The 18,138-nt window shown below is 55.7% G+C and overlaps 2 protein-coding genes across 2 annotated transcripts in view; one reads left to right on the forward strand and one right to left on the reverse strand.

Annotated features, from left to right (window-relative positions):
* Window positions 1-15,281, forward strand: part of slc13a4 (solute carrier family 13 member 4) — a 38,686-nt gene extending 23,405 nt beyond the window's left edge. Inside the window, exons 9-16 of the mRNA XM_069192009.1 lie at window positions 901-1,020; window positions 1,619-1,720; window positions 8,246-8,347; window positions 9,512-9,618; window positions 10,641-10,774; window positions 12,269-12,430; window positions 13,928-14,065; window positions 15,054-15,281. Coding sequence (XP_069048110.1) covers window positions 901-1,020; window positions 1,619-1,720; window positions 8,246-8,347; window positions 9,512-9,618; window positions 10,641-10,774; window positions 12,269-12,430; window positions 13,928-14,065; window positions 15,054-15,191 — 1,003 coding nt within the window. The 3' untranslated portion in view covers window positions 15,192-15,281. The remainder of the gene's footprint in view (window positions 1-900; window positions 1,021-1,618; window positions 1,721-8,245; window positions 8,348-9,511; window positions 9,619-10,640; window positions 10,775-12,268; window positions 12,431-13,927; window positions 14,066-15,053) is intronic.
* Window positions 3,441-6,005, reverse strand: LOC138240790 (uncharacterized). Its single transcript, XM_069192010.1, has 2 exons — window positions 5,799-6,005; window positions 3,441-4,368 (listed from the first exon to the last, which is right to left on the reverse strand). The coding sequence occupies exons 1-2, from the start codon at window positions 5,884-5,886 to the stop codon at window positions 3,617-3,619; spliced, it is 840 nt and encodes a 279-aa protein (XP_069048111.1). The 5' UTR covers window positions 5,887-6,005; the 3' UTR covers window positions 3,441-3,616.
* Window positions 15,282-18,138: the final 2,857 nt, after the last annotated feature.

The raw sequence follows: 18,138 nt of genomic DNA on the forward strand, positions 1-18,138 counted from the left end.
TCACTCCAGGGCCAGTCCATCACAGGACACACACACAGACATACACACTCACTCCAGGGCCAGTCCATCACAGGACACACACACAGACATACACACTCACTCCAGGGCCAGTCCATCACAGGACACACAGACACACACACACTCACTCCAGGGCCAGTCCATCACAGGACACACACAGAGACATACACACACACTCACACCAGGGGCAGTCCATCACAGGACACACACACACACACTCACACCAGGGCCAGTCCATCACAGGACACACACAGACACACACTCACACCAGGGCCAGTCCATCACAGGACACACACAGACACACACACTCACTCCAGGGCCAGTCCATCACAGGACACACACAGACACACACACTCACACCAGGGCCAGTCCATCACAGGACACACACAGACACACACTCACACCAGGGCCAGTCCATCACAGGACACACACAGACACACACACTCACACCAGGGCCAGTCCATCACAGGACACACACTCACACCAGGGCCAGTTTTCCTAGAAGCCAATTAATCTCCCAGCCTGTCTCTGGACTGTGGGAGGAAAGCAGAGCACCAGGAGGAAAGCCACAAGAACCTGAGGAGAACATGCAAACTCCACACAGACAGCACCCCGGGAATTCAAGTCCCAATGCTGCTAGGAGACAACGCCACCCACTGCTCCTCAGTGCCGCCACATTCTAAATGCGAAACGCCGCTAGTGTAAAACTTTTATTCAGTAACTTAAGCTGGTTTACTGTTTCCCCCTTCTGGCTAAGTGTTGCATTGTTGCACGGTCTTTTTAAGCTCATGATTGATCCACGACGGTAGACTTGATTTTTATTTGCTGATAAGATACATAAGATACATGCTCCCCCCTGATTGTTCCACCTCTCCCCCCCAGCCGCTACCCTGAAGCCAAAGTGATCAACTTCGGGACCTGGTTCATCTTCAGTCTGCCCATCTCCCTGGTGATGCTGTTCCTGACCTGGCTCTGGCTGCACTGCTTGTTCCTGGGCTGCAAGTGAGTGGAGAACCTCTTTATCTGGGGTCCAGTGGGGCTCTGCAGTTGGAGAACCGGCCCAGCAGAACCCCCACTGCTGCATGGAGATGGAAAGTTTCGTTACTGGGGTGCAGTCGGGCTCGGCAGTTTGAGAAACGGCCCAGCAGACCCTTATTATTGTTTCATTATTGGGGTGTAGAGGGGGTCTGCAGTCTGCAAAGCGGGCTAGGAGGAGCCCACAGCCTTGGGTTAGTGTAGAGTTTCATTGTCGGGGAGCAATGGGGTTCTGCAGTCTGAAAATAGGTCACAGGACCCCAAATCATCTCCCAAAATGAATTGTCCAGAAAACACGGCACTTCTGGTACTTCGGAGGAAGTGGTGATGATGATGATGATGATGTGTTATGGTGTGTTAACTTTCTATCTCCATCTTGATCGGGCGATGCAGATGGAAATTCCCCAAACACCTGCTGCCTCCTCTGATTTGTGCTAGGTGTTGTGTAGCGTTTTTTTTTTCTGCCACTTGTGTGTTCTTCTCCTGCGTGTCTGTTGCCTCCTTCACCTTCCCGTCCACCGGTGTGACCCCACATTTCTGCCCCCCCGATCTTCCCGCCCTGCAGCTTCAGAGAGACCTGCTCCCTCAGCAAGAAGCGCAAGACCCGCCGGGAGGAGCTGTCGGAGAGACGCATCCAGGAGGAGTACGAGAAGCTCGGCCCGGTCAGGTGGGTCAGGATTACGAGTAGCTCGGCCCGGTCAGGTGGGTCAGGAGTATGAGAAACTGGGTCTGGTCAGGTGGGTCAGGATTACGAGAAGCTCGGCCCGGTCAGGTGGGTCAGGAGTATGAGAAACTGGGTCCGGTCAGGTGGGTCAGGATTACCAGAAGCTCAGCCTGGTCAAGTGGGTCAGGAGTATGAGAAGCTGGATACGGTCAGGTGGGTCAGGATTACGAGAAGATCGGCCCGGTCAGGTGGGTCAGGAGTATGAGAAATTGGGCCCGGTCAGGTGGGTCAGGATTATGAGAAGCTGGGTCCAGTCAGGTGGGTCAGGATTACGAGAAGCTCAGCCTGGTCAATTAAGAGAAACCAGGTCTGGTCAGGTGGGTGAGGATTACGAGAAGTTGGGTCCAGTCAGGTGGGTCAGGATTACTAGAAGGCGGGTGCAGTCATTCTGGGTCAGGGTAGAATTTTAGGAGCTGTTTCATGGGATCTTAATGACTCCATACAGTCATGACTAGGGTTTAACATCTCATCCAGATATGGCCTCTCCTACAGTACCAATGTCACCTGACACCATACGGGTTATCACTATGATCATGCAAAAAAAACCTCAAAGGTCAAAGAAAATACAGAAATCTGCAATGTGCAAGAAGAGTTTATCTGCACGAGCTCCCCAGACTGTGGTCCATAATATCTCAGAAGCAAGACACTCGTTCCTGAACAAGTATCTTGTAAAGCCAGACAGAGCTGTCCTGCTGTCGCCTGGTGCCTCTGGCCTGGGAATATAGGTTTCAGGACAGAATGGCCACTATAATCTCGACTCCTTCTCCTTCATACACACAGTATGCAGCAGCGGTCTGCAAACGCAGTGGCGCACAACAGCACCAGGAATGAAAGTGGTGCTTTCCTGTCGTACAACGTAGAATCATCTGCCATTTTGAAGCAAATGGGATTAAACCAGCTCTGTGATAATGCAGAAATATGTTTTATTATAACACAAAAAGCACATGTTGTGGTAATGCAGTTTTGGAAAACTGGTCCCAGGTGATTTGAGAGCAGTCCAGTGCAGCAGACGTCACTCGGGACAGAGCACCGTGAGTCGGGGATCGGGATGCAGGGCTGTAGGTCCAAGATCTGGATGGAAGACTGTAAATCCGGGATTGGAATAGAGTGCTGTCAATTCGGGATCGGCAGGGAGGACTGTAAATCTGGGATCTGGATAGAATGCTGTGAGTCTGGGATCAGGATGGAGGGCTGTAAATCCGGGATTGGGATAGATGGCTGTTAGTTTGGCATCAGGATGGAGGGCGGTAAATCTGAGCTGTTAGTCTTTGGATGGTGGTCTGTCAGTCGGGGATTGGGATTAAAGCACTATGAGTCCAGGATCACGATTAGAACACAGTTGGTCCAGGATCGGGATGGATCTGGATGAATCGGGGGGTGGAGGGCTGTAGGTCCGGGATCGGGATAGATCAGGGTGGATCAGGGGATGCAGGGCTGTAGGTCCAGGATCGGGATGGATCTGGATGAATCGGGGGGTGGAGGGCTGTAGGTCCGGGATCGGGATAGTTCAGGGTGGATCAGGGGATGCAGGGCTGTAGGTCCGGGATCGGGAGGGATCTGGATGAATCGGGGGGTGGAGGGCTGTAGGTCTGGAATCGGGATGGATCTGGATGAATCGGGGGGCGGAGGGCTGTAGGTCCGGGATCGGGAGGAATCTGGATGAATCGGGGGGTGGAGGGCTGTAGGTCCGGGATCGGGAGGGATCTGGCTGAATCGGGGGGTGGAGGGCTGTAGGTCCGGGATCGGGAGGGATCTGGATGAATCGGGGGGTGGAGGGCTGTAGGTCCGGGATCGGGAGGGATCAGGGGGTGGAGGCCTGTCCCAGACAGTACCCCCCCTTCACAGCCACATGGGCTGCGTGACCCGGGACCCCTCCGCCTGCCCGTCCCCGCCGGCCTTCCTCTTCCTCTCCGCTCTGCTCCCCGGAGCGGGGGGCCGGTTCTCGGCGCTGGCGCCCCCCCGGGGCGGAGTCCGGAGGAAGTCGGCTATCAGGGAGAAGGCCAGCTGGCCGTAGGCGGTGTAGTCGCTGACGGCCCACCTTCCCAGCACCTCCTCCTCCTCCGCGTAGCCCACGGGGGAGAAGACGCGCAGAAACTCCCGGCCTCCGTACTGCACCGACACCCACTCTTCATCCAGGATGCCCCCCAGGGAGGGATGGGGGTCTTCCCCCTCCTCCTCCTCCTCCTCCCCCTCGCGGGGGGCTCCCTCCCCAGGCGCCCCCTCGTATCCGGCCATGCCCGGCGCGCTCAGGGAGAACCGCACGGGGTGGGAGGGGCCGAAGGACAGCGGGAGCCGCCTCCACCTCCCGGGAAACCGGGCCCCCCCCTCCCCGCTCACCCCCGGGACCGGGGCCCCCTCGGAGGCCCCCGGGGGCCGGCGGCCGGGCAGGGGCAGCGGGCGGAGGCGGAGCGTCCCAGCATGCAGCAGCGGGGCGCGGCGGGGGGCGGCCCCGGCGGTGAGGCCCCGGTGGAGCGCCGGCAGGCTGAGAGCCAGGGACCTCAGCTGGTCCCCCGTCAGGGGCCGCGGCTCCGCGCTGGAGACGCGCACCAGGAGCGCGGCTCTCTCCCCAGCTCGGGCGGGCGGGAGGGCGCCTGTCACGGGGGGAACGGGGGGGGGGGGGGAGGAAACAAACGGAATGGAATGGAAAATGGAAAAATGGAAAATTCATCTGGCCATTTTCTAAACAGTTTAGCCAGTCAGGGGTTGGAGGGGATCACATCACAGGACACACACACACACACACTAACACACACACACACACACACACACACACACACACACACCAGGGCCAGTCCATCACAGCACACACACACACTCACACCAGGACACACACTCACACACTCACACCAGGGCCAATCCATCACAGGACACACACACACACACACACACACACACACACACACACACACACACACCAGGGCCAGTTCATCACAGCACACACACAAACTCATACCAGGGCCAGTCCACCACAGGACACACACAGACACACACAGACACACACCAGGGTCAGTCCACCACAGGACACACACACACACAGACACACACAGACACACACAGACACACACAGACACACACAGACACACACAGACACACACAGACACAGACACAGACACAGACACAGACACAGACACAGACACACACACACACACCAGGGCCAGTCCACCACAGGACACACACACAGACACACACCATGGTCAGTCCACCACAGGACACACACACACACACACACACACACACACACACACACACCAGGGCCAGTCCACCACAGGACACACACAGACACTCACACCAGTTTGTGTGTGTCCTGTGATGGACTGACCCTGGTGTGAGTGTATGTCCTGTGATGGACACAAACTCAGGGAGACCATGCAAACTCCACACAGACAGCACCCCAGCAGTTGAACCCAGGGCCCCAGCCCTGCGAGGCAGCAGTGCAGACACCACCCTGCTGCCTCGCTTGGTTATCATGAGTAATTCAATCTCACAGCTCCAGAGAAAGCTTATTCCCTTTTAAGCAGTTTTCCTCATTGCGATGAACACTCGAAGGTATTCAAACGGTTCCACCTTTGCTTACTTATTACAACTCCAAACGGTTGTAAAAGTCACTGAGGTGCTGTCTGAGAGAAATGAGGAAAGGAGAAGGATGCCATCTCTCTACTCTGAACGATGACCTCAATGGCCTCTGCAACATTTCGATAGAGATGTAGCTTTTCTGTCTGTCGATGCACTGAGAGAGTCATGCAGAGAACAAGGGGATTGAAAGTGTGCCACTTGATTTGTTTTTAACTGTTTCTGTCCATTGGATTTGCTCTATTTATTCTGGGCACAAATGATGGAATGTGTTTGGCGATATCCTATATGTACATTGCGTAATACCCAAAAGACCCTTCAAAACACCGAAAAACCTAACCAAACAACGTGAAGTGCAGCTCAGAAATAAAAAAATAGGATCATAATTTAAAAAAATTAAGAATTAAAAAAAAAAAAAGCTTTGAAATGCTCATCCTATGAGAATAATTACCCGGAAGATCGGTCCCAGGAGAATTGATCTTGGTGTCAAATGTCAGTTTCATGAGATATCTTTCTGTTGCAGGCAGGAAAGGCTCCATTTCTTTCTGCTGTCAGGGTTGCTGACAAAGTCCTGTTTGGTTGCTGAAAATATCCCGATGAGTTTGAGTCTAAACGCAATGCAGAACGTTTTAGAATGTAGAGAGTCGTTTCTTTGGAAACCTTGTTTTTAGAACATTTGAAAACTCTGCTGTGATGGAATAGTCTTATGACATCACAGCCGGGATACTACATAGATCCTAGACGCCCAGTAATTTATAAACATCTACAGACTTTCAGTTTAAAAAAAACAAAACAACTTATTTTATGTGGTAAAAAGCACACAAGTATTCGTATTAGTGAAGTAAAATGTGCCGTTTTTGCTGGGCGCTATAGAAATGTATATTTCTAATGAGGTGAAAGTACAGAATGTCAACTTTATTTCTGGGTTTTTTTAATGTGATTCCAGTATCCTGGGTCACATCCACAGTGTGGTCCAGGAGTACACTAGAGTCTTGTGACCCACAGGGATCACACTGTGCTCTGAGCGACTGACGTCTTACTCAGGGTGGAGTGTGTATACTCGTAAGTACAGCACGCTTTTGGGTTTAGTTCCTAGTCAGCCTAGCCCATCCATCCATTTTCTAACTGCTTCCTTCTATACTGGGTCATAGGGGAAGTAGGAGTCTATCCCAGCAAGCAACGGGCACAAGGCAGGGTACACTCTGGACAGGACACCAGTCCATCACAGGACACACACAGACACACTCACACCAGGGCCAGTCAATCACAGGACACACACAGACACACACACACTCACACCAGGGCCAGTCAATCACAGGACACACACAGACACACACAGACACACACTCACACCAGGGCCAGTCCATCACAGGACACACACAGACACACACACACTCACACACACACACACACACACACACACACACACACACATTCACACCAGGGCCAGTCCATCACAGGACACACACACACACACACACACACACCAGGGCCAGTCCATCACAGGACACACACACACACACACACACACACACACACACACACCAGGGCCAGTCCATCACAGGACACACACACACACACACACACACACACACACACACACACACACACACACACACCAGGGCCAGTCAATCACAGGACACACACAGACACACTCACACCAGGGCCAGTCCGTCACAGGACACACACACACTCACACCAGGGCCAGTCCATCACAGGACACACACACACACACACACACACACACACACACACACACCAGGGCCAGTCCATCACAGGACACACACACACTCACACCAGGGCCAGTCCATCACAGGACACACACACACTCACACCAGGGCCAGTCCATCACAGGACACACACAGACACACACACACTCACACCAGGGCCAGTCCATCTCAGGACACACACAGACACACACACACTCACACCAGGGCCAGTCCATCACAGGACACACACACACACACACACACACACACACACACACCAGGGCCAGTCCATCACAGGACACACACACACTCACACCAGGGCCAGTCCATCACAGGACACACACACACTCACACCAGGGCCAGTCCATCACAGGACACACACAGACACACACACACTCACACCAGGGCCAGTCCATCTCAGGACACACACAGACACACACACACTCACACCAGGGCCAGTCCATCACAGGACACACACACACTCACACCAGGGCCAGTCCATCACAGGACACACACACACACTCACACCAGGGCCAGTCCATCACAGGGCACACACACACTCACACCAGGGCCAGTCCATCACAGGGCACACACACACTCACACACTCACACCAGGGCCAGTCCATCACAGGACACACACACAGACACACTCACACCAGGGCCAGTCCATCACAGGACACACACACACACACACACACACACACACACACACCAGAGCCAGTTTTCCCAAATGCTTATTAACCTCCCAGCATGTCTTTGTGGGATTGTGGGAGGAAACCCACGTGAACTTGGGGAGAACATGCAAACTCCTCACAGACAGCACCCCCCCCCATGTCCGGGGAGCAACGCTGAGAGGCAGCAGTGCCTCCCACCTGCCCCAGCCGGGCCGCCCACCCCCGAGCACACATCCCCCCAAAAGCGTGCCACCTCGCCGTTCGGCACCCTGGGCCAGATAGCGCCAGCTTCGGAGCTAAGGCAGATGACGCTGCTCTCAACCCAACACTGCGCGACCGGGCCAGAGAGGGCAGAGGGGCCCCGACGTGACTGGGAGGGCTGGCCCGGCCCCCGTCTCCCCCACCCCCTGGAGAGCTCAGCCCAGGCTGGCGCGAGGAGATCCCCCAGTCAGGAGACGGAGCTCTCTCCCGGGACAGCCCCGGCTCAATCTCCTCCTGCCCTCTTGACCCCACAGTTACCCCGAGCTGGTGACGGGCCTCTTCTTCCTGCTGATGACCCTGCTGTGGTTCACCAGAGAGCCGGGATTCGCTCCGGGCTGGACCTCGCTGTTCGAGAAGTAAGTGGTCGGGGGGGTCCGGGGGATGGGGGTGCCGTCCCGACCTGGGAAAGACGTCTGGGGGTTTGGCCGAAAAAAGCCGCAACGTTAAAAGGACCAGAGAGAGAGATCGGGGTCCCCCCGGGGGAAACTGATCGATTTGATTGCCAATCGCTAATCCAGGGGGTCCCGGGAGTCGGCGTTCAGATTCAACTCAGGAGGGGAAAGACCCCGCCCCCCCCCCAAAAAAATACCCAAGCAAAGCTAAAAGACAAATAAACCCCAGATGGACTAGAACTGGGGGGGAAAAATGGTGGTCGTGCTTAAACAGTAAGGCCGTACCCCCCAAAAAAGGTCTTCCGCATTCTACACCAACTCACTAACCACAAACACACATCCAACACGACTTTCCCCATCCCAGAAACCACACGCCACTCAACTATCTCCTTTCCCTAATAAGATCACTCTATTGGCCAGACACAGTGTCTCGCCTGAGGAATGTGTCTCTTCTCAGACCCCAGCCTGCTCTCCATGAGACACACAGACAGGGAGAGAGAAGCTGGGGGTCAGAGCGCAGGGTGGTGCCAGCAGGGGGCGCTCAACCTGCGGTCTGTGTGGGTCCTCATGCCCCAGTATAGTGACGGGGACACTAGACTGTAAAAAGGCGCCGTCCTTCGGATGACACGTCAAACCGAGGTCCTGACTCTCTGTGGTCATTAACAATCCCGGGGTGTCTCTCGACAAGAGTAGGGGTGTTACCCCAGTGTCCTGGCCATATTTCCCCCCCTGGCCTTTACCCCTCATGGCCTCCTAATAACCCCCCTCTCTGAACTGGCTCCATCCCTCTGCTCTCCTCCCCACTGAGAGCTGGTGTGTGGGGAGCGTTCTGGCGCACTATGGCTGCCGTCGCATCATCCAGGTGGGGCTGCACACTGGTGGTGGTGGAGGGGATCCCCATTACCTGTAAAGCGCTTTGAGTGGAGTGTCCAGAAAAGCGCTATATAAGTGTAAGCAATTAATTAATTAATTAATTAATTAACATATTCAGTGCTCTGGTTGTCCACACGGGGGCGGTGTTGTCTGTTGAACCGTGTGGCGTCCCGAGAGATCAGGGCGATGATCTCTAGCAGCGCGGCCGTCTGACCCGAGTCGCCGTCTCGGTATTTTGTTTTTGTTTTTTTCTAGGAAGGGCTACCGCACGGACGCCACCATCTCCGTCCTGCTGGGGTTCCTGCTCTTCCTCATCCCGGCCCGCAATCCCTGCTCCTCGGCTTCGGGAAGCCCCGGGAAAGGTCAGCCTCCCCTCTGTCGATCCTTCCGTCTCGGAGCCAGGAGCCGCGGGATTAACGAGCAGAGAAGCATGTCTGGAATAAACGTTACAAGCAGGGGGGGGGGGCACTTGGCCCAGCTAGCCCTTTGGGTAGTCAATACTTAATTAACCCAAAGCTGTGTCTTGAGAGACGTCGGGGTTTCGGCTTCAACACCATGGCTGGGCAGCTTGTTCCACACCCCCACCGCTCTTTGTGTAAAGAAACCCCAACCCCCCCCCCCCCTGTCCTAACTGGAGGATCTCATCCAGCTGTTTTTTTTTTTTTTTAAGGAAAGTCAGGGTATCGGCAACAACAACACAGCTGGGCAGCTCGTTCCACACCCCCCCACCACTCTTTGTGTAAAGAACCCCCCCCCTCCTGTCCTGACTGGAGGAGCTCACCCAGCTGTGTCTGGAGAGAAGCCGGGGTATCGGCTTCAACCACAGGGCTGGGCAGCTCGTTCCCCACCCCCACCCCCCTCTGTGTACAGCAGAGCCTCCTGTCCTGACTGGAGGAGCTCACCCAGCTGTGTCTGGAGAGAAGCCAGGGTATCGGCTTCAACCACAGGGCTGGGCAGCTTGTAACCCACCCCCGCCCCCCTCTGTGTAAAGAAGCGCCGGCCTGATGTCGGTTTTAACCGGGGCTTCCTCTGTCCTCCTCCGGTTTCGCGTTTCCCTGTGCGCCCCTGAAGAAACCCGCCGGGCTGACTGGGCCGGGACCTTCTGAGGGTTTTTGAATGCTTGTGTCGGCGTCCCCACACGCAGGACCCAAGGCTTGGGAAGTGCTCATCGGCTCCCTAGCCGGGGGAAGGTTGGGCTCGACCCCTGAGCCACAGGACAAGGGGGCTGGGAACCCCCTGCAGATTGGGGAGTGGGATGCAGAAAAGCGAACTGGGCACGTAGGGGTTTTGGGGAGGTGACGTCATGAGCTGAGGCAGCCGGGGCAGAGGTGCAGTGGGTTGGCGTCTGTCCTCCGGAGGCTCAGCCCTCGCTCTCTCCTGACAGGGGGCAGGCCGGAGGGGGGCGCGGACTCCGACCCCATGGCGCCCATGATAACCTGGAAGGACTTCCAGAAGCTGATGCCCTGGGAGATCGTCATCCTGGTGGGGGGCGGCTACGCGCTGGCGGCGGGGTGCAAGGTGAGCCCCTAAAAACAAAGAGAGGCTATAACCGCGCGGAGCCCTGGGGCTGACGCAGCACAGAGCTCTGGGGCCTTCAGTAACGCAGAGCCCTTGGGCTGACGCAGCACAGAACTCTGGGGCCTTCAGTAACGCAGAGCCCTTGGGCTGACGCAGCACAGAACTCTGGGGCCTTCAGTAACGCAGAGCCCTTGGGCTGACGCAGCACAGAGCTCTGGGGTTTCAGTAGCACAGAGCCCTTGGGCTGACGCAGCACAGAGCTCTGGGGCTCCAGTAGCAGAGTCATGAGGCTCAAGTAACAAAGAGCTCTGGGTTTTCAGTAGCACAGAGCCCAGGGGTTTCAGTAACACAGAGCCCTGAGGCTCCAGTAACACAGAGCCTGGGGCCTTCAGTAACGCAGAGCCCTGGGGCTGACGCAGCACAGAGCTCTGGGGTTTCAGTATCACGGAGCCCTGAGGCTCCAGTAACACAGAGCCTGGGGCCTTCAGTAACGCAGAGCCCTGGGGTTGACGCAGCACAGAGCTCTGGGGTTTCAGTAGCACGGAGCCCTGAGGCTCCAGTAACACAGAGCTCTGGGGTTTCAGTAGCACAGAGCCCTGAGGCTCTAGCAATGCAGGGCTCTGGGGTTTCAGTAGCACAGAGCCCTGGGGCTCCAGTAGCACAGATTCCTGAGGCTCAAGTAACACAGAGCCCTGGGGTTTCAGTAACACAGAGCCCTGGGGCTCCAGTAACACAGAATTCTGGGGCTCCAGTAGCACAGAGCCCTGGGGTTTCAGTAGCACAGAGCCCTGGGTTTTCAGTAGCACAGAGCCCCGAGGCTCCAGTAGCACAGAGCCCCGAGGCTCCAGTAGCACAGAGCCCTGTGGTTTCAGTAGCACAGAGCCCTGAGGCTCCAGTAACACAGAACTCTGGGGCTCCAGTAGCACAGAGCCCTAGGGTTTCAGTAACACAGAGCCCTGGGGTTTCAGTAGCACAGAGCCCTGAGGCTCCAGTAGCACAGAGCTCTGGGGTTTCAGTAGCACAGAGCCCCGAGGTTTCAGTAGCACAGAGCCCTGAGGCTCAAGTGACACAGAGCCCTGTGGTTTCAGTAGCACAGAGCCCTGAGGCTCCAGTAACACAGAACTCTGGGGCTCCAGTAGCACAGAGCCCTGGGGTTTCAGTAGCACAGAGCCCTGAGGCTCCAGTAACACAGAGCTCTGGGGTTTCAGTAGCACAGATCTCTGGGGTTTCAGTAGCACAGAGCCCTGAGGCTCCAGTAACACAGAGCTCTGAGGCTCCAGTAGCACAGAGCCCTGAGGCTCCAGTAGCACAGAGCTCTGGGGTTTCAGTAGCACAGAACCCTGAGGCTCCAGTAACACAGAGCTCTGGGATTTCAGTAGCACAGAGCCCTGAGGCTCCAGTAACACAGAGCTCTGGGGTTTCAGTAGCACAGAGCCCCGAGGCTCCAGCAGCACAAGCAGGTAGGGTCACAGAGCCTGTGCCGCTGCCCTCCAGGTGTCGGGGCTGTCCGTCTGGATCGGCAGGCAGATGGAGCCCATGAGCGGCCTGCCGCCCTGGACCGTGACCCTGCTGGCCTGCCTGCTGGTGTCCGCTGTGACCGAGTTCGCCAGCAACCCTGCCACCCTCACCGTCTTCCTGCCCATCCTCTCCACTCTCGTAAGTGCTCCGCGCCCCCGGGGACGCCCCGTCTTCCACAAGCCCGTTGGGGTGGCGGGGGGGGGGGGGGATCCCCTTGTGTTTGGCTGATGAAGGGAGCAGCTTCATCCGTGGTCCGTAGCTCGGTCCGCCTCTGTCCTGCTGCAGAGGTCACAAGAGGTGGCCATTCGCCCCTTTCTGTCCGGAGAGAAGCCAGGGTATCGGCTTCAACCACATGGCTGGACAGCTTGTTCCCCACCCCCACCACCCTCTGTGTACAGAAGAGCCTCCTGTCCTGGCTGGAGGAGCTCACCCAGCTGTGTCTGGAGAGAAGCCAGGGTATCGGCTTCAACAACACACCTGGGCAGCTTGTTCCCCACCCCCACAACCCTTTGTGTAAAGAAGAGCCTCCCGTCCTGGCTGGAGGAGCTCACCCAGCTGTGTCTGGAGAGAAGCCAGGGTATCGGCTTCAACCACATGGCTGGGCAGCTTGTTCCCCACCCCCACCACCCTTTGTGTAAAGAAGAGCCTCCTGTCCTGGCTGGAGGAGCTCACCCAGCTGTGTCTGGAGAGAAGCCAGGGTATCGGCTTCAACCACATGGCTGGGCAGCTTGTTCCCCACCCCCACCACCCTTTGTGTAAAGTAGAGCCTCCTGTCCAGCTGGGTCTGGAGCGAAGCCAGGGTATCGGGGCAGGGAACTACAGAGACACGCATTTAAATCTGGGGGCAGGAGCCACTGTGGACTTCTCTTTCCTTTAACATAGGCAGGGGAACTTCACACGCACAGTCCCACACAGCGCCGTATGACTGTTTAGAGCAGGGGTATCACACCCCGTCCCCAGGGGGTTATTTGCCTTGTAAAAGACCAGCAAGAGAAACTCCCACCCTCCCTACCTCCCCAGCTCCAAGCAGAAGGCAGGAAACTGGACACAGGACACAGCCCTGCCCTAGCGTATAGTCTCTTTTCATTGAAAAAGTAATCGTTTATTGAGATTCAGTTCAAGTTTATGGTCAGTATACTCACACACAGGTATATGGTATAACAAAATGCTATTTGGCTAGCTCTCAGCCAGTAAGTATTAGTAACAGCAGTACAATTGTATAAGGAAAGAAAGACAGAGACAACAGGCAGTGTGCAAAACGACATCAGATCAGCAGAATGAAATCAAGGACAGACAGACGATGGGGAGTGAGCCTCTTGACACGTGAATCAGCGGTAGATTTCAAGGTGTGTTCAGGTTTTGATGAAGAGAGAAGCCACTGGGAGGGTTCAGACCGGAGGTGAGAGAGGCCGGGAGTTGAATAGTTTATCCCTTTCCCGGAGAGAGGCCGACACCCCACCGGCCCAACTCCTTCCCCGACACCGCGACCCCCGCGGTGTATCGAATCCCACTGTTGTTCCTCTCCTGCCGTGTGAGCCAAGAACCCGCGCCAAGTGGGGCTTGCACGCTGGGTTTTCTGGGGTGCATCGCGGCCCGGCGTGCAGCGGGGGTCTTAACGCGCCTTGTCTGTCGCAGTCGGAGACCCTGCGGATCAACCCCCTGCACACCCTGATCCCCGCCACTATGTGCGTCTCCTTCGGGGTCATGCTGCCTGTTGGGAACCCGCCCAATGCCATCGTCTTCAGCTACGGCCACTGCCAGATCAAGGACATGGTGAGACCATCTTTTCTCATCTCTTTCTGAAAAAAAAAACACAAAAGACGTACTTTCGGGGGAAAATAGCTCAAAATTGTGGGTTACGTGGAGTTTTGTAGCTTACGATACTGTTTGGGGGAGATAACAAGGTTTTTAGTTTCATACGCAGCTACACAAAGTCTCTTCAGCGAATCCTGACTCTTTTCCTTGCACTGTGCTGCACAGAAATTGGTTAGACCTCCCTTCAGCAGCAGTGAGGCTACAGTGTTTGGAGGTCTTGACTCCTTCTTGAGCCAATCAGAGCCTCCAGGCAGGGTCCTGGCTCCAGGACAGGGGTGTCCAGTCCTGGTCCTGCAGGGTCAGTCAGTGTGTCTGCAGGTCTTGACTCCTTCATGAGCCAATCAGAGCCTCCAGGCAGGGTCCTGGCTCTAGGACAGGGGTGTCCAGTCCTGGTCCTGCAGGGTCAGTCAGTGTGTCTGCTGGTCTTGACTCCTTCATGAGCCAATCAGAGCCTCCAGGCAGGGTCCTGGCTCTAGGACAGGGGTGTCCAGTCCTGGTCCTGCAGGGTCAGTCAGTGTGTCTGCAGGTCTTCACTCCTTCATGAGCCAATCAGAGCCTCCAGGCAGGGTCCTGGCTCTAGGACAGGGGTGTCCAGTTCTGGTCCTGCAGGGTCAGTCAGTGTGTCTGCAGGTCTTCACTCCTTCATGAGCCAATCAGAGCCTCCAGGCAGGGTCCTGGCTCCAGGACAGGGGTGTCCAGTCCTGGTCCTGCAGGGTCAGTCAGTGTCTCTACAGGTCTTGACTCCTTCATGAGCCAATCGGAGCCTCCAGGCAGGGTCCTGGCTCTAGGACAGGGGTGTCCAGTCCTGGTCCTGCAGGGTCAGTCAGTATGTCTACATGTATTCAAGGTTTGAGGTAGCCATGTTAGCGAACTGCTCTCCCGCGAGAGCGTTGCTGGGATTGAATCCCACATCGCCCCCTCAGCTGGTGTTCCCTTGCGCCCGCAGGTGAAGGCCGGCTTCGGAGTCAACCTTATTGGGGTGGCGGTGGTCATGCTGGCCATCATGACCTGGGGCGAGCCCCTGTTCCAGCTGTCGGAGTTCCCGGACTGGGCGGTGCTTCGGAACGTCACGGACAGCCTCTGACCTCGTCCCCCGGGAGACGCGCAGCTGCGCGGAGGCGGAACGAGACAAGGGAAGGAAAGACCACAGCGCTACGCCAAAAAGAAAAGCCAGTCCCTCCTGCCGATTCCAGTCGTAGCATCCCTTGAGAATAGAGTTCCATCCAAGCACTCCCTCGGGAATGGGGCTTCATCCGAACAATCCCTCGGGAATGGGGCTTCATCCGAACAATCCCTCGGGAAAGGAGCTCCATCCGAACAATACTGTGGGAATGGGGCTTCATCCGAAGAGTCCTTTGGAAATGGGGCTCCATCCGAACGATCCCTCGGGAATAGAGCTCCCTCCGAACGATCCCTCGGGAATGGAACTCCCTCCAAACGATCCTTTGGGAATGGGACTCCATCCAAACAATCCCCCAGGAATGGAGCTCCATCCAAACAATCCCTCGGGAATGGAGCTCCATCCGAGCAATCCCTCGGGAATGGAGCTCCATCCGAGCAATCCCTCGGGAATGGAGCTCCATCCGAACAATCCCTCGGAAATGGGGCTCCATCCGACCAATCCCTCGGGAGCGGAGCTCCAATATGAGCAATCCTTTGGGAATGGGACTCCCATCAAAAAACCCCTTGGGAGCAGGGCTCCAATCGAACAATGTTTCCCCGGGAAAGGAGCTCCATCCGACTTTCAGTAATTGCCCCAGTGCCTGAAATCCGACGAGCAGTGCTCAGGCTCGCTATCAGGGGTGGGTGTTGGTCTGGACTTCAGCGAGCAGATTTTAAAGGCCCAAGAGTTGCGCTTTTACAGCTGTTGGGATCAGCAGGAATCCAAAGAGACGCAGGCTGCAGACGCAGACCCCCAAACAGCCATAGGCCACTCAAGAGCCGAATCCTTCCGCATGATCATCCTCAGCCTCCTCAGCCCCAGAGCCTTGTCCCTCTTCTCTAGTTCTCCATTCTCAACATCGACGCCGTGTTTCCACGACCTCCCAAATGGGCTCCGAAGCACGTCGCCGGGAGGTAACGGAACAGTCTTAACACTTCCCAAACGGAAGGCGTTTGAGAGAATCGGATGAAAGCAAAGGCAGGCCTGGGCTCCCGACTCGACCCTCCACCAGCTGCAGACGTGCTACGGAAACAAACGGTGTTCGGATGTGTCAGGCAGCGGCCAGTCCAGGCTTCAGGGGACAACACTGCACCGTGATCCGGGCTCTCCTTCGAAGGATGCGCTTCCCAAAACCCGACGGAGCGAAGCACGATCCTGGAGCAGATCGTTCTGGGCTTACCCCCTCCTACTGGTGGGAAATTCAAGTCCCCCACCACTAAGCATCTTGAACACACAGGTCCTGCAGAAGAGTCCGTTTTTGGTTTTTGGTTTTTGGTTTTTTTTTAAGGGCAACGATTAAACCCCGCAGCTCTTCAAAACCAAGGCCGGCCCCTTCTGTCTTCCTCGAGAGACAGCAGGCGGAAGAGGCCAACACTCCGCCGATCCTGTCGGGCCAGCGTACCGAGCAATGCTTCTCAGCCTATACCAAAACTAAACGCCACCAAGTGCCCACTTCTAAAGCTAGGATGTTTTTTTTTGGGGGGGTTTAACGGGCAGATCAAGGTGCTGCAAGTGCCTTTGTCAGGGATCTTTCAAGCGGTGAATGCGTCATCATCCGCCCGGGGACACAGCCCTGCGATTAAAGCTGTTCTACAGCTGGTGACCGAAGGAAAAGAAAGCGGAACTGCGAGTACCCAACGTGAACCGAAAGGCTCACGCCGGAAAAAAAATGTCTTTTCCGACTCCTGTAGAATTGAAAACGCAACCTGATCGCCGTTCCAATGGGTACTGTGAAATCAAAATGAATTTCCTCCTACTGCCCACGTGGAGAGGTCCAGCCAGGAAGACGCCTGAACCTCTCCAGCGATCACAATAATGGCGACAAAGAGGGACTCTTTTATTACAGCCCAACGAGAACGATCAAGGGCTTTCAGCTTTCTCCAACGCGTGTAGTTTACATAAGAGATGCTTTACATATCGCATTTTTACTGGGAGGTTAATATTCATTCCAGTTTTAGGTGTCGGCGCAAAAGAGCAAATACCGAATCTGACGAATTATGCAATTTATTCAATTTCTCTTCAGAAATCTATCTCCTTCCTTGCCGCTCAATTAAAAATTGGTAAAAACGTCTGGTGTGTGTGCGTGTGTGGAGTCTCAGTGCATATTAGCAGTGTTGTGTAAATTCTGCGCGTACCCTGCGAAGGTTTGGCGTCCCCATCTGCAGGGATGCCAGGAGTCACTGCGCAGTCCAGTGAAGGGCTGAGATGAGTTTCATTGTAATGAAAATGGCCCCTTCTGGAGAGCACCGGAGGAGACCCACACAAGGTGTCTTTCCCAGAGCCCTGAGTTACAGCAGTGTTACAGAGGGTTTAGTCTAAATGCAGCCATGTTATGACCACGCATGGGGGTTTAAGAGTCTACTTATATATATAGCCAGCAGCCATATCACCCTGCAACTCACAACTGGTAACCCACTGAAGCTAAGCAGGTATGATCCTGGTCAGTACCTGGATGGGAGACCTCCTAGGAAAAACTGAGGCTGCTGCTGGGAGAGGTGTGAGTGGGGGCCAGCAGGGGGCGCTCAGCCTGCGGTCCATGTGGATCCTAATGCCCCAGTATAGTGACGGGGACACTATACTGTAAACAGGCACCGTCCTTCTGATGAGACGTCAAACCGAGGTCCTGACTCTCTGTGGTCATTAAAAATCCCAGGGTGTTTCTTGAAAAGAGTAGGGGTCTAACCCCGGCGTCCTGGCTAAATTTCCCATTGTCCCTCACCAATCATGGCCTCCTAATAATCCCCCTCTATGAATTGGCTTCATTACTCTGCTCTCCTCCCCACTGAGAGCTGGTGTGTGGGGAGCGTTCTGGCGCACTATGGCTGCCGTCGCATCATCCAGGTGGGGCTGCACACTGGTAGTGGTGGAG

Source organism: Lepisosteus oculatus, chromosome 7 (genome assembly GCF_040954835.1).
Source record: "Lepisosteus oculatus isolate fLepOcu1 chromosome 7, fLepOcu1.hap2, whole genome shotgun sequence".
NCBI lineage: Eukaryota > Metazoa > Chordata > Actinopteri > Semionotiformes > Lepisosteidae > Lepisosteus > Lepisosteus oculatus.

Bases quoted from the DNA above. Each gene is read 5' to 3' on its own strand.
- LOC138240790 (XM_069192010.1), bottom strand. From the start codon at position 5,886: ATGGAGCCTTTCCTGCCTGCAACAGAAAGATATCTCATGAAACTGACA. The intron at 4,369-5,798 runs GTAATTATTCTC...CCCCCGTGACAG, and splicing joins TCCTGGGACCGATCTTCCGG to GCGCCCTCCCGCCCGCCCGA.